General features: G+C 38.0%; 1 protein-coding gene and 1 long non-coding RNA gene across 2 annotated transcripts; both read right to left on the reverse strand.

Moving 5' to 3' along the window:
- Positions 1-1,315: 1,315 nt before the first annotated feature.
- Positions 1,316-8,149, reverse strand: LOC147482916 (uncharacterized). Its single transcript, XM_086576408.1, has 2 exons — positions 6,880-8,149; positions 1,316-1,717 (listed from the first exon to the last, which is right to left on the reverse strand). Exons 1-2 carry the CDS (start codon positions 8,046-8,048, stop codon positions 1,711-1,713), a joined length of 1,176 nt encoding a protein of 391 aa, XP_086432534.1. The 5' UTR covers positions 8,049-8,149; the 3' UTR covers positions 1,316-1,710.
- A 1,276-nt stretch (positions 8,150-9,425) lies between these two features.
- LOC147482917 (uncharacterized) lies at positions 9,426-13,796 on the reverse strand. The gene is made up of 2 exons (XR_015203976.1): positions 13,494-13,796; positions 9,426-10,013 (listed from the first exon to the last, which is right to left on the reverse strand). It is a non-coding gene; the product is annotated as an uncharacterized LOC147482917 (long non-coding RNA).
- Positions 13,797-13,948: the final 152 nt, after the last annotated feature.

Below are 13,948 nucleotides of genomic sequence, written 5' to 3' on the forward strand. Positions count from 1 at the left end.
GTGTCCTTATGGTAGAAGGTCAACCAGTGGTTTCTGATTCTCTTTCGGTTCAAAGAAGCAGCAGCGAACTGTATCAAGATCCTCTATAGAAGCAGAGTATAGATCTGCAGAAATGACATGGCTAAGGACCTTGTTAAAAGTGTATCTCTAAGAATATGTGGGACCTGAATCTTATACGACACAAGACTCCAGACGAAAAGGACTTGTAAAGTACAACATACCATGCGTGCTCGGTTTTCTGCTGCAGGAGAATAAAACAATTTCAGTACAATGGCACAAGGGAAAACAACGAGAACCTTCATAAACCAATCAGAAATAAAATAAAACAGAGTTTTGCAGGTATCCATTCTCCCATTGCTTTATACCTATAGTGCAGACAAAGCAACAGTTTTTTTTATTTTTTATTAGACCTTATGCATTCCATCTATTTGTATTTACACAAACACACTATTTCTTTGTGTACGATGCATCTAACACCATTCCTCATTCATTAGCAATAGCAAGACTCACTTGTCAGAGATATTATGCCCTCTCAATCGCCAAAATGTAGTATTTCTTTGATCTTTGTCTTTTTTACGCTTTCATCCTTTAAAATGTAAATCCCGACATTAGGGGGAGGAGGGGGAAGTATGATATCGTAAGGGAACTACTAATTATCCAAATTGTTGACGATGACAGAGGAAGCCAAATGGGTCCTGGTACTGGAAATATGGTCCAACTTAGCACTGTGAATCCTCAGGGAAGACGTACAAGTGCACAAGCAATGAAAATAACAAAGGTGCTAGTTCCAGCAGCAGACAAGCATGAGGTACAAACATAGTTTATTGGTTGGATATAATTGCTAAGCGAAAAAACAGAAAAACCTATTAAACCTATCAAACCCTAGTGTAGAATAATACTAGAATGTCCTCGTTCCAATAATATCAAACCTATAGCTAAAAAATGATCTCAAAGGACTGTTTCAATTTTCCCAATCAGCTCAAAGATAGGACTCCGTTATATCCATCAGAATAACTAACCAAACGAGGCTTAGCTCACTCTGTTATCTGGCAAACTAAAACAAAATGATCAAGTTATAACAAAGTGTGAGCTACTACCTCATGCGGTATCAGGTAATGCTTGTTATTGCTCGACTGACCTTATACCCTTCACTTGACGTATGACTGACAAAATCTGAAAGCCTTGTGCAGCTTAATGGATTTCACAAACTTGCAAGAGCGATGTTTCTTACAAATGCACTAAGAAACTGGTGCCTAGTTATCAAAACACATGTTCAACACAATAAGACAGAAGACATTCAGACAGGAGTAGCAGATTCTTAGAGCTGTAACTGCACTGAGCTAACAATGTAACTCATGTACCACACATAAGGCATGGTTCAATTAATTCTTCTGCGGATGGATTTTTTGGTATTAAAAGACCTAACGGCATGCACAACTTCAAACAAGTAGGACAAACACTTGTATACATTCAACCTATCGATAATTAAAGAAACAAACCCAAAAGTTTCAAATTACAATTTCAACTATCCATAACAAAAAAAAATGCTCCTGCGAGACTAGTTGTGCACTGCCAATCAGAATCTCGAGAATCAATAGAGCACTTGCTGAAGTTATACCAAGGAAAATATACTCTTCGGTCAATTGATCAGAAAACCATGGTTGCCTTTGTTTCTAGAGTTGCCAAAAGTGACTTGAAGACCAATTTCACCTAGTCCCTGCAGAAAGCAAAAAAAAAAAGACAGATGTTTTCATTTGATAAGTCAATTACCAAAATTGGTCTCAAAGACTAATTAAAAACAAAAGGCTGCAATGTGAATGACAAGGTCACACCAGAAAACCAAAGGAACAACAGTTACCACCTGAACCAACACAAGCTCTGGAATGTTGTGTGTATTTACATGTTACGAATGAATCTTATCAAATTAAAAGCTCAATTAAGACAGGAAGAAAAGGTACCTAGATGAAAGATGGAACAAGAAAAAGAAAGAGTTGATATACGATTGTAAAAAAGTAACAGAGCAAACACAAGTTCTGGAATGTTATATGCATTTACAGGTATTCCCATCCAATATATTATTAAAAACGTATTAAAAATTCAGATAAGACAGGAAGAAAAGTTACTTAAAAGAAAGATGGAACAAGAAAAAGAAAGAGAGAGTTGATAAATGATTGTTATAGCAATTTATTTGTCAGGAGCTACAATGGCCGCATAGGGATGCAGTTATGGAGAAACACTGGTATTGAAGCAGGATACAAGATTTTATAATAAAAAAAATCTAAGAAACGGATACGGCAATGACTATTGTAATTATTATGCCAAGACTATGTGTTATTTTTAGCATTTTATGTTAGGTATCAAAGTTAGTTCGGAGCTGCAATTAATTCACATCTAAAATAACATTTAGAATTGCGCCCTTGCCTAAAATGATAATTGTAGCAGCTTCTTTTGACAACACAAATTACGACACTAGTGCATTAAATATAAGTGAGTAGGATAGGAAGTGTCCCAAAAGTATCTATAATATATCCAGTGTCGTAATCGGAGTTGCTAACTGGGAATACCGACGTAATAAGTGGGGATTAGAAAGCTGACAAAATGAAGAAAATAAGTAACAATGTAGTAGGTTTAGGAAATTAGATTCCAAGTACAGCTTCAAATAGCTGTTAGCTTTTTTTTTCTACTGCATTAACTCTATAAAAAGCAAGACAACCATATTTACAGAGTGTGTAATTTTACTTTTAATAAACAAGTCACAAGTGGGACAATACATTCTAATGGTGCTTAAACAATTGAAACAAAAAGAGCGATCAAACTGATAATGGTGTTTAACTTTCTACCAATTCACCAAATTCTTTGAAACTTAATCTTGCCTAGGTTGAAAAAGGGTCATTTATTCATTTGCCTCAACGGCATTGAACTTATCTACATAATCTCCAACACATGATAAACAACTGTCTAGTGTCTAAATACCACTGAAGCAAAATAACTAATAATCAATAATATAAAAACTTTCAAGAACATAACTTTAAAAAATGTGATGTCTTGAAGCCATAACCATTTGTTTCCAAAAAAGAACAACAATTAACAAGTTGACACGCATCATGAACAAATAGAAAACCTAGTAAACTCCATGTAAGGAATGCTGGAACCGTTTAACAACCTTGAAGGTTGGTGCATAGCAATACAAGAGAGAGAAATACAAGATGGATGATAAGAGATTTTTTTTTTTTTTTGATAAGTAAAATTTACTGATTAAGATGTAAAAAGATTACAACTGTGAGAGAGAAACCCACTTACAAGTACCAACAGTTACGCATTGGAAAGAAAGACACCTCCCAAGAACGTAATGCCCATACTATGATTAACCCCTATAACGACCCCTCAGCTCTATCCCATACTCAAGATCTCAAGTAACTACATCCAAAGTTAGACAAGAGATCCCAATTTTCATCCCTATAGTTAGTCTACATAATTTTCATCATGTCCCTGATTATTGTCGATTCAAGCCCCCATTGTTTGCCCAATCTCACTCTCCTTTCTATTATTTCTATGTAATTCCCCAAATAGTTTTTCAAGACCGGTACTTCCCAAACTAGATGATATCCCCAAATTGGCCGCTAATGGCATGACCATGTATTTGATCCAATCCCGAGAGTTGTCATCATTTCGACAATTGTATATTCTACTTGCAATTTCCCCAGCATTACCTTCATTAAGATTTTCATTATGCAACCTCCGAGGGCAATCATCCACCACCACGTTGTTATTTGAGCCAACATTTCCCCTACATTACTGCTCCTAGATAATTCGGCACCATCCCCTCATGATACGTCGACATGATCAGCCTCACCACATGGCTCAGTCACGCCCACACCTTCAGTAGGCACTTTACCCGATTTATCAATAACCAATACAGACGTGGAAATAAATTCTTCTACCCCAATACCCATCATAACTTCTTGCATCATTGCCATCATCACCTTTCCTACCTAGAACATTGTCTTCCCAAGTAGTCAAATTTCCACTAGGACCCGTGGAACCAGCACACCCATCTTCCTCTCTAGTTGTTGGTTGCTCCTCTTCTCTAGCCCTCTTAAAAGTTTGAGACGAGCTTTGTTGAACAACACTTTCAGCCGTGAAATGTAGCTGACTTGTTTCTTGCAGTAAAGGGTCCCCTTCCTTCTCCCTCCTCACAACCACCTCTTGATTGTATACAGATCCTCCCCCATTGACACAATCCGTCACAACTACCACTTGTGGAAATGCAATTTCTCCAATATTCTCTGATACACATACCTACAAGGCCATAGGAATGGCTACAGGACCACCATTGTCGTTCTGCAAACTCCTACAAAGTCTTTCTACACTCTCCAGTGCACTCATAACTTGTTTCCTTTTGGATGCTCGGATCGCCCTTTTAAGTCTCGAGACCCTTGGGCTTGAGTGGGAACTTTGGACCTTATTTAACACAAAATCCAATTTATCCATAAGAGATTGATTCACCTGGTTCGCCCACATCTTCATACATCTCCTTTCTTCAGTAGTTGCGCTTTCCCTTGATAAATCAGATAATAGTGAAGTACCTCTTGTGGTAGCCCTGTGTTCGATTGTGCCCGAACTACCCACATGGTCTAACGGTCGATCTATTTGGTCCACAGATCTGAAAACCTGACTTCCAATACCATTGACCTTGCCCAATGGAGATACTGCTTGCCCCAAGGAATTAGAGCATTGATTGTCAGCCCTCCATCAACAAGACCCATTGATTGTCTGCTAACTCTGTCTATTCCAGTGCAAAAAGTTATATTATTCTCAACTTCCTCCACCACGTCTGTTCCGTCCACGTTTTCATTTATGTTCGCATACTCCTCCACTGTGTGACCTCCATCACGTGTTGGACTCACAGCTCTCAAAGGGTGAGGCAAGTTCAAATTCAAAAATTTTACACGTGACTGCATCTCCTCTACCATCGAGATCTCTCCGACCACTGCTGAAACATTCTCAAGTGGACTTCTGCTACTGCAGGAGGAAGTTTCTATGGCTCTCTCATCACCACCAACCTTTCCACTTTCACTGGATTTGTTTCCTGCTTCTTCCCTTGCCGTACCAGCCACTGACCCATTTGCAGTGGCCTCTCCGAAATCATCGATACAGTATTTCCTCCATTTTACTGACACCCAGACACCATCTTTCTTTTTCTCCCTATCCGTCCCTCTTCCTTTCTCCTTCAAGATCAACTCCTTACAAAGCTTGATTTTCTTTAACACGCTATCCCAAGATGGATTATCATTAACAACCCTCACCTCAACTTCAGCTATTATTGGTTCTTCATCTTCTTCATTCTCCAGGCTATGTGTCTCACTTCCCCCTTCTGCCTCATCTTCTCCCATCTCACCCTGACCCTCCAAATTGTTTTCCCGAGCACCATATTCTATCCCAGCAACTTGTTGACCTCCACAATGGAGCAAAGCATGAAGATAAGAACCTGTCTTCGATCTCTCCTGTTCGCCATTGCTTCTCGAGTTAAGACCGAGTGTCCCTGTTGGATTAACATTCCCATTCCCTTGACGTAAGGTTGTTGTAGAACCTTCTGTGAAGCCTTTAAGTGATGTAGCAAATTGTATCCATCCTTCATTCTTGACTTCCGGTACACCGAGAATAACAGAACGACCTTTGCTGGAGCGTGGGCTAATAAAGATTCGCACATACCTACCATTCTCATTGGTTTTTATTCCAACGATTACTACAAACTGAGCATCCCTTCTCCTGTAATTGGCACACCCATCCTTTACACTCTCATTTGCAGCGAAAGAGTGGAATCTGTCAGCAACCCACAGAGTCATCTCCTTTGTTAGGAACCCTTTCGTTCTGTAAGCCCCTCTACTCTCAGTGATTCCTATCAAGCTTCTACCCCTAATACCAGTCCATCCTACCTCAAATCTCTTCCTCAATAAGAATCATCATCATTTGATGTGCTGCATTCTAAATCTTAACCTAATAAGAGATCATTCACAAGAGGCAGGAAGAGAGAGAAATAAAAGAATCATAAGAGATCATTCACGATAGGTCCAAGATTCCCCTGATGTTTTGGAGAGAAAACTTCAGTTGCCTTCGATTTCTTGCGCAAACAAGTCAAAGGCTCCAACTAGATCCATCCCCTAGGCTAGCAGCATACCCTTGCACTTTGTGCCAATGGACACATAGTCTCACTCACATTCAGCCCTCTAGTCACTGCCTAAACAGAGTAGCTCTCAGTCACTCACAATATCTTCTGTATTTCTCTTTCTTTACCTCTCCCCTAACCTTTGGCTCAGTGCACAGCCGGAAAAAAATGAATAAAAAACACCCCAACTCTTCCAAACTACAGGCACTGCCGTTTCAAACCTATGAAACATGGTAGATTGCTATAAAAACACACTATAAGTTCTCGACATAAAGTCATGTAGGTAAACAATATAAAGGATCTTTCCTAACAGTTGAGTTTTGGTTTTTTCCAATCAGGTTTGCACCTCTACAGAAGAATGTCAAGTAAATTGTTATACTTTCTTAAAGTTTCATTCACCACAGAGGTATGTAAAGTTATGGAAGACTAGGAACCAAGTTCATACTTAATAGCAAATACAGCCCATTAATCCATGGGCTTAGAAGCTAGAAAGCCTCAAATGTGAAATGCATCATTTAAGAGATTTAATTTAAACATGCTAAGGAATTGTGGCAACATATCACAAAACCGTTCTATTTTAGGGCGTCTTTGACTGTATATACACACACACACACAAACATCATTAACTTTTACTCTTTTAGAATGCACAACAATCTTAACTTCAACCAATAAAAGCCTAAGCTACTATTTAACAAGTGAAATAAACAACATACCAGTTTATCAACGAGCCAAATAGGAAATGCTGCATGATAGGAACCTTCCCCAGAACCTCAGCCTTGTACATTTTAAGTAAACCACCATTCACCTTATTCCAATTCGCCACACCACTAATATCATCTAACAACGGTGAATGCTCCGCAAACAAACCCTTCTTCACTTTTTTAACAAACTCAATACAAGAAAGATACATATACTCCCCAGAAAAATTCTCGACTATATCTTGATTATGTATCGACTTGGGCTTCATATACTTATGATCAATTAACTGCGACGAACCAAATATAAATGGAAAGAAATGATAATCATCTAAACCCCAAACACCATGCGAACCCGCGGGTTCAAGACAATAAATCATTTGCAACTTCCTCATTAATTCAAGATACTTAACAAACACTCTAGAAACAATTGCATGGTAATCACGTTGACTAGCAACATTCATTCTAGCTAAACAATATAACCATGCAACAAAATTAGTTTCATGACCCGTACCGTAATCTATACGAGTAGCATTCCCAAAACTATCTAGAAAATAAGGCACTATCTCTAGCACCGCACAGCGTAATTCCTCCGGTAGTAATGATAACATAAATGTTTGGGAATTTTGAGTAAGTCGTTCATGCCAAAGTCGATATGAGTAGTTCCCATACCGAGATGACTGTTGAGCTGGTGGGATATCGTCGATATATTTGATAAGTGTGTCGAGAATGGAGATAATGGCATTTACAGTTTCGGAAATGAGGCATGGGTCTGATATTTTATGTCCACGGATGGAGTCGCTTAATGAGACTATAAAGCCGAGGAAATTTAGACCTGATGGGGAGTTGGAGAAATGAGATATGTCGTTAGGGGAGTGAATTTTTTTGGAAGGGTGTTGGAAATTGTGAGGGAGGGAAATTAGTGTGACGGTTTGGGATTTTGGGACTGGGGTTAGGATTATGGATTGTTGGGTGTTGCTGGGTGGGAAGTTTATGGCTGGGGAACGGATGGGTCGGTAATTTGGTGGGGAAATACCGGACCATGATGTTGGTGGAGTTATGTTTGCTGGTTCACCACATGAAACACAGCAGTTGGTGTTTGTGTTTGTGTAGTGGTGATGGTGAGTTGTGGCTTTTTGATCTTCTAGTTGGTGGATTTCCATCGGTTCAGGTTTTGAGGGATCCATTTTTATGACTTGTTACATTTGATTTGCTGTGTGGAAGTTTTGAGAACGAAGAATTTGTCACATGGACTGATGGACTAGTTGTCAAAGTTCTACCAACGGCCCGACATGCAAAGATCTAAGCCCGAAGGTTTATACAACAATGTTGTTTATTGGGCCCTAGGGCCTTTTAAGTGGGGAAACTTTAAAACAGCACTGGACTGAACTGAAACTTTGGATGGATAAATTGACAAAAGTTGCGCTAAGGTGATCAACATTGACTTGATTTTTCCCTCTCCAAACAACTTGCTTTGGTCATTATCAAACACCTCGCAATTGTTCATCTTAAAATTTAGAAGGGTATTTGCAATTACTTGAAAATTATGGGCTGAAGAGCCCAATTCCAATTTCATTACAACCAATTTTTTATGTAAGGACTGGTTGACCAAATAAAACACTACCAACTGGGCGACGTATTTACTTCAAATTTGCACTGCAATCTTGTAGATGAATCGCCTTTGCTGTCAAAGATAATGACGTTGTTCAGTGGCACTACCTGATTTAAAGTTGTATAGATCTCCTAAAACGGTGAAAATACGCCTTTTTAAAACAATGCTGCTTGCTTCTGTATATTTTATTGTTACATAACTTCATGTAAAATGATGAAATTGGTGAAATTAAAGAGTGATAAAATATCAGAACTCGGGAGGCGGCCCAATACAAGCATAGGGAGAGGCCCAATGAACTACTGAATGATTAAAGAACCCCTGTATGCATCCATTGATTTTATTTTTTTTTTTTTTTATTTTTCTTTTACAAAAAATTGAAAAGAGAAAGGAGATAAGTTTCACAGTCTCTACTCACTCCCAAATCCCTACTTCAGCAATAAAGATAGAGATACTGAACTGTAAACTTTCAGCAAAATAAATGCCTAATACCTAGTCAGACAGCGACTGCACAAAAAGTTACCAGCTGAAGCTACTTAATACTAAGATGATACCTGCATATTACTAGAGATGGAGAATTTAAAATTTTACAGTAAGGTGAACAAATCAGTACTACTGGGGAATCCTTTTGGCGCCAATGATAGTGGAACTCTTTGTTAGACCCAAATTCTTCAACAATTAAAAAACAACACCAACCCTCCACCCTTTTCAGTCTGTTCATAAAGCACAACCATTCTGGCGGCTTGGGGCAACTAGAAACTGAGGTGTGAGGTAAATGAACACTGACGAATACCCCTACCATGATTTAGGACAAGGACAGTGCCAAAAGATGATGTAAAATTCACATTTACAGTCAGACTATTCACAACCTAAGGCATCTGGGCCATCAAGAAACTATCTAACTACTATAAGTACCCCAAAAATCTCGATTTGGATAAAAAGTAAACAGGTGACAAATCAGAAATTATTAGGCCACACATGTTTTGAGATAGCCTCTTCAATAGAAAATCATACATAATGAAATGGTATCAACCATCAGCACATGTCTAATGCTTTCGTTAGTGTTAATATAAAGACAACCTAACAAATAAATGTATGTAACATTAGTAAAAACTTATGTAACAACTGCACTCATAAACCTTATTTTTAAGTATAAAAACATGTGTGGTGGGTGTGCATTTTCATTTGCAATACAAAAAATTTCATAAACCTTAATGATATACTGTAAGTTAGTATCGAACTCTAATATTTTTCATCCTTCTCTGCCCAAACAGAAACATAATAATTGTACCTTCAGAGAACTTATCCTAGTTGTTCCTCCTCCCATATAAGCCAAACCGCAATAATGGTTCTCAGGCTTCTATGTGATTGATCTAAGATACCATCCCAAAGCCCCGCTAGCAAGTACCACTCCAGCATATAGACCATAGTTTTTCCTCTTGTCAGTTGATACACCTGAGGTAGAAGATGCTGCTCCACTTGGCTTGGCATCAGTTGCAGAGCTCCCTGAGCTTGTAGTTGACTTTTCTTTGGGTTTGGGGTCCTAAAAACACAATTATCATGTGTTAGTCCAATTTCCACATATTAAGAGACTAGCAACTCACAAATAAATTGTGACAATTAGTTTCAATAAGCCTACCGCAAATACGCCAAAATCAATGATTCTACCAAGTAACAAACACGCCACTTGATTCAAATACTCCTACAATCTTAATCACAATTTATGTTTGACAACTAAGGTCGTACTAGTGAGAATACAACTGCCACACTCAGCAAATGACACGTGTACTAGAGTTCCAGGTCATCATTTTCTATAACTGTCTAACAACCTACAACTGTCTGAGCTGTCTTTGTAAGTTGTAACAAACTCTATTTGATTATTAAGCAATGTAAGAAGAACAGAATCAAGTCAAGGTAATCATATATTCCTTTCCTTATTTCTCTAAAGTTGATTATGGTTTCTTATATTATGCTTCTTCCATAGATGATTGGTCAAAGTATACTTGCATTTTTCCACTACACCAAAAAGTGTGACTTTCTAATTGTTTTTCAAATCTTTCAAAAATATGTTGAAAATCAATTCGATATCAAAATAAAAATGTTAAGATGTGATGAATGTGGAGGATATAAAAGTGACAAGTTCAAGATTATCCTACAACAAAGTGGTATTGACCTACAATACTCGTGTCCTCACAGTCGGCAACAAATGGGCCTGCAGAGAGAAAACATACACATATAGCTGAAATGTCTAGAGCTCTCACTGCACATAGCAATGTACCACCAAAATTTTGGGTGGACATATTCCAAACCTCTGTTTATCTAATAAATAGAGCTTCTCCTAGCGCTAGTCTGGTTTTTCCTTATGAAAAGTTGTTCAAAAGAGCTCCAGATATAGTTTTCTAAAAAAAATTGGCTGTGCATGTTTCCCATATTAAAACCATATACTTCATCCAAACTAGAAGCTAGAAGCCTAGAAGTACTGAATGTATCTTTATAGGATACAGTCCCACAAAGGATACAAGTGCTATGGTCCAACTAGTGGCAGGAGATATACCTCAAGACATGTTGTCTTTAATGAGGCCCATTTTCCATATAAATCTTCTCATTTAGTCTCTATTCCATGTAGTCCTTCTACAACAAAAACTTCAGTCTATGTTCCTTCTCTCAATTCAACTCCAACTTTCTTACCTTCATATATTCCATCATCAACAGAAGTGTCACAGCCAACTCTTCAAAAACATACCTTAAAAGTTCAAACACAAATAATATCATCATTTTCATCATCTCAAAATCAACTTCCTAATACTACATCACAATCACTCTAACAAATGCATCCTCTGACCAATTGTCAAATGCCTTCTCTGATTGACTTGTCTGACATCTCCTCATACACCTTCTATTATATCAACTCTTATACCTCCTACACCACTGTCATCTACTCAAACAACTCATACAAACCTTTCAACACCACCACAATCACAAACAATCACAATTACAAATTCAAGCTTCTGCACCACAAGACACAAACAAACATGGCATGACTACAAGGTCTAGAGATGGAACTTTCAAACCTAAAGTTTATAAATCTTCCAAACATCCAATTCTTTTTGCCCTACTCACCCAACTAGAAGCTAGTGTTCAAGACTTCAAGTTCCTAGTGCCTACAGTCAAGCAGTAAAACACCAACATTGGAGAGAAGTAATGTGACTTGAATCTAATGCTCTTCTAGTCTTCTCCATACTCAAACATGGTCATTAGCACCTCATCATCCAAGACAGCATATTGTAGGGTGCAAATGGGTATTCAAGGTCAAAGAAAATGCAGATGGAAGCATAGAAAGATACAAAGGTAGGTTGGTTGCCAAGATCACCAGCAATTAGGGGTAGACTACAACGACACATTCAGTCCAGTTGCTAAGCCTACAAGTGTTTAAAAAAACGCATCAAGGCTCTCTCCCTTGGTGAGAATTGAGGCGAGCCTCAGAGGCGCTTGGGGCTTAAGCCTCAATGAAAAAAAAGAAAGAAAGGGAGAGAATGGGGAAAAGTAGGTGATGATGGAAGTTTGTTATTTTTAATAGAATGAGGTGTTTTGATGCTGAAACATAACCGAATAGGTGGTTTTAATCTTTAAACAACTTATGAGGAGTAACATTATCAAGAAGATTGAGAAAAAAATATAAACAAAGTAGAAACATGTAAGGCTTAAACCTCCAGGTGCTAAACCCATAAAAGGCTTAAGGCGAGCCTTGAGGCTTAAGCCTCAGTGTGTTTTTCTAAACTACTCTCTCTAACAGTTCAAATGGATTGGGAAGTAAAACAACTTTATGTCACTAATGCTTTTCTCCATGGAAAACTCAAAGAGGATTCTATAAGAGGATTCTGATCCATTAAAGCCAAACTTTGTCTGGAAGTTACACATGTCCTTATGCTTAAAGCAAGCTCCTGGAGCTTGGCATGAAGCTCTAGTGAACTCTTTGCTCGAAATTGGACTTAAACTATCAAAACTTTTCTAATCATGTCAAATGCACAGGGAGTTAAATTTCTCGTTTATGTAATGATATTATAGTGACTGGATGCTAAATGTCTTTCTGTAACTCACTCATTGGAGAACTCAGTACAAAGTTAGCCATGAAAGATTTAGAGACGTTATATCATTTTTTGGGATCATAGGTTTCTAAACATGAAGAAGAAATGTTCTTAACACAATCCAAATATGCACTGGAAGTACTCAGGAAGTAAACATAGAAGGAGCTAAAAATGTTCAACACCATGCTCCACAAGTTTGAAATTAGACAACCCACAACAGGTGAAATTCTAAGAGATCCAACAAATCTCTTGTAGGAACACTCCAATATAATATTTGGATAAGACGTGATCTTAGGTTCAGTAAATCAAGTTTGTCGGTTCATGCATCAACCAAGAAGCACACATCTTGCAGCTGTTAAGAGAATTCTGAGATATTTAAAGGGTTGTCTCACTTGGTATAAGGTTAAAGAAAGGACAAAGACAAAGTCATTGCATATGCTGGTGCTGACTGGGCAGGGTGTCCTTATGGTAGAAGGTCAACCAGTGGTTTCTGATTCTTTTTCGGTTCAAAGAAGCAGCAGCGAACTGTATCAAGATCCTCTATAGAAGCAGAGTATAGATCTGCAGAAATGACATGGCTAAGGACCTTGTTAAAAGTGTATCTGTCAGATCCACCAATGCTGTAGGGTGACAATTCGAGTGCTATGACACTATCTCTAAACCCTGTGTTTCATGCGTGTACAACTGTGTCTGAGCTGTATTTGTAACAAACTCTACTGATTCTCTAAGAATAAGCAATGTAAGTTTTCTCTTGCAGGAGAATAAAACAACGAGAACCTTCATAATCCAATCAGAAATAAAATAAAATAAAACAGAGTTTTGCAGGTATCCATTCTCCCATTGCTTTATATATACCTATAGTGCAGACTAAGCAACAGTTTTTTTTTTAAACCTATCAAACCCTGGTGTAGAATAATAGAGAGGAGTGAGTACTGAACCTTGATGTGAATATTTTCAGTAGCTTTCTCTTCTTCACTCACTAATTTTGAATACAGTCTTCGAGTTCGACCCAAATATCTCGCTCCCATTCTTCCCGCCATGCCCACCGCCTTTTCCAAAACAACCACTAATGGTATGAAATATTCATTTCGCTCCATATTTCGATAATAAAACTCTAAAATGTCCTAATAATTTCACTCATATTATTTGGAAAGGACACCTGTCATGTGAGACAAAAAATATATATAGATTTTGTTTGAATACTAGGGTATGCCCCTGCCTACGGCCTGCAAAATCTCGACACGTTGTCATTGTTATGTCACAACTTACTAAAAGACAATGACAACCACTGGATGGAGGCCCTACGGGCCCCACACCATTGCTTTTTATTATATAAATATTACTAGTTGATTCATTTCCATTTTTGGGGTATAGATTTACCATTACTATATGA

Source organism: Coptis chinensis, chromosome 8, assembly GCF_015680905.1.
Source record: "Coptis chinensis isolate HL-2020 chromosome 8, ASM1568090v1, whole genome shotgun sequence".
Classification (NCBI taxonomy): domain Eukaryota; kingdom Viridiplantae; phylum Streptophyta; class Magnoliopsida; order Ranunculales; family Ranunculaceae; genus Coptis; species Coptis chinensis.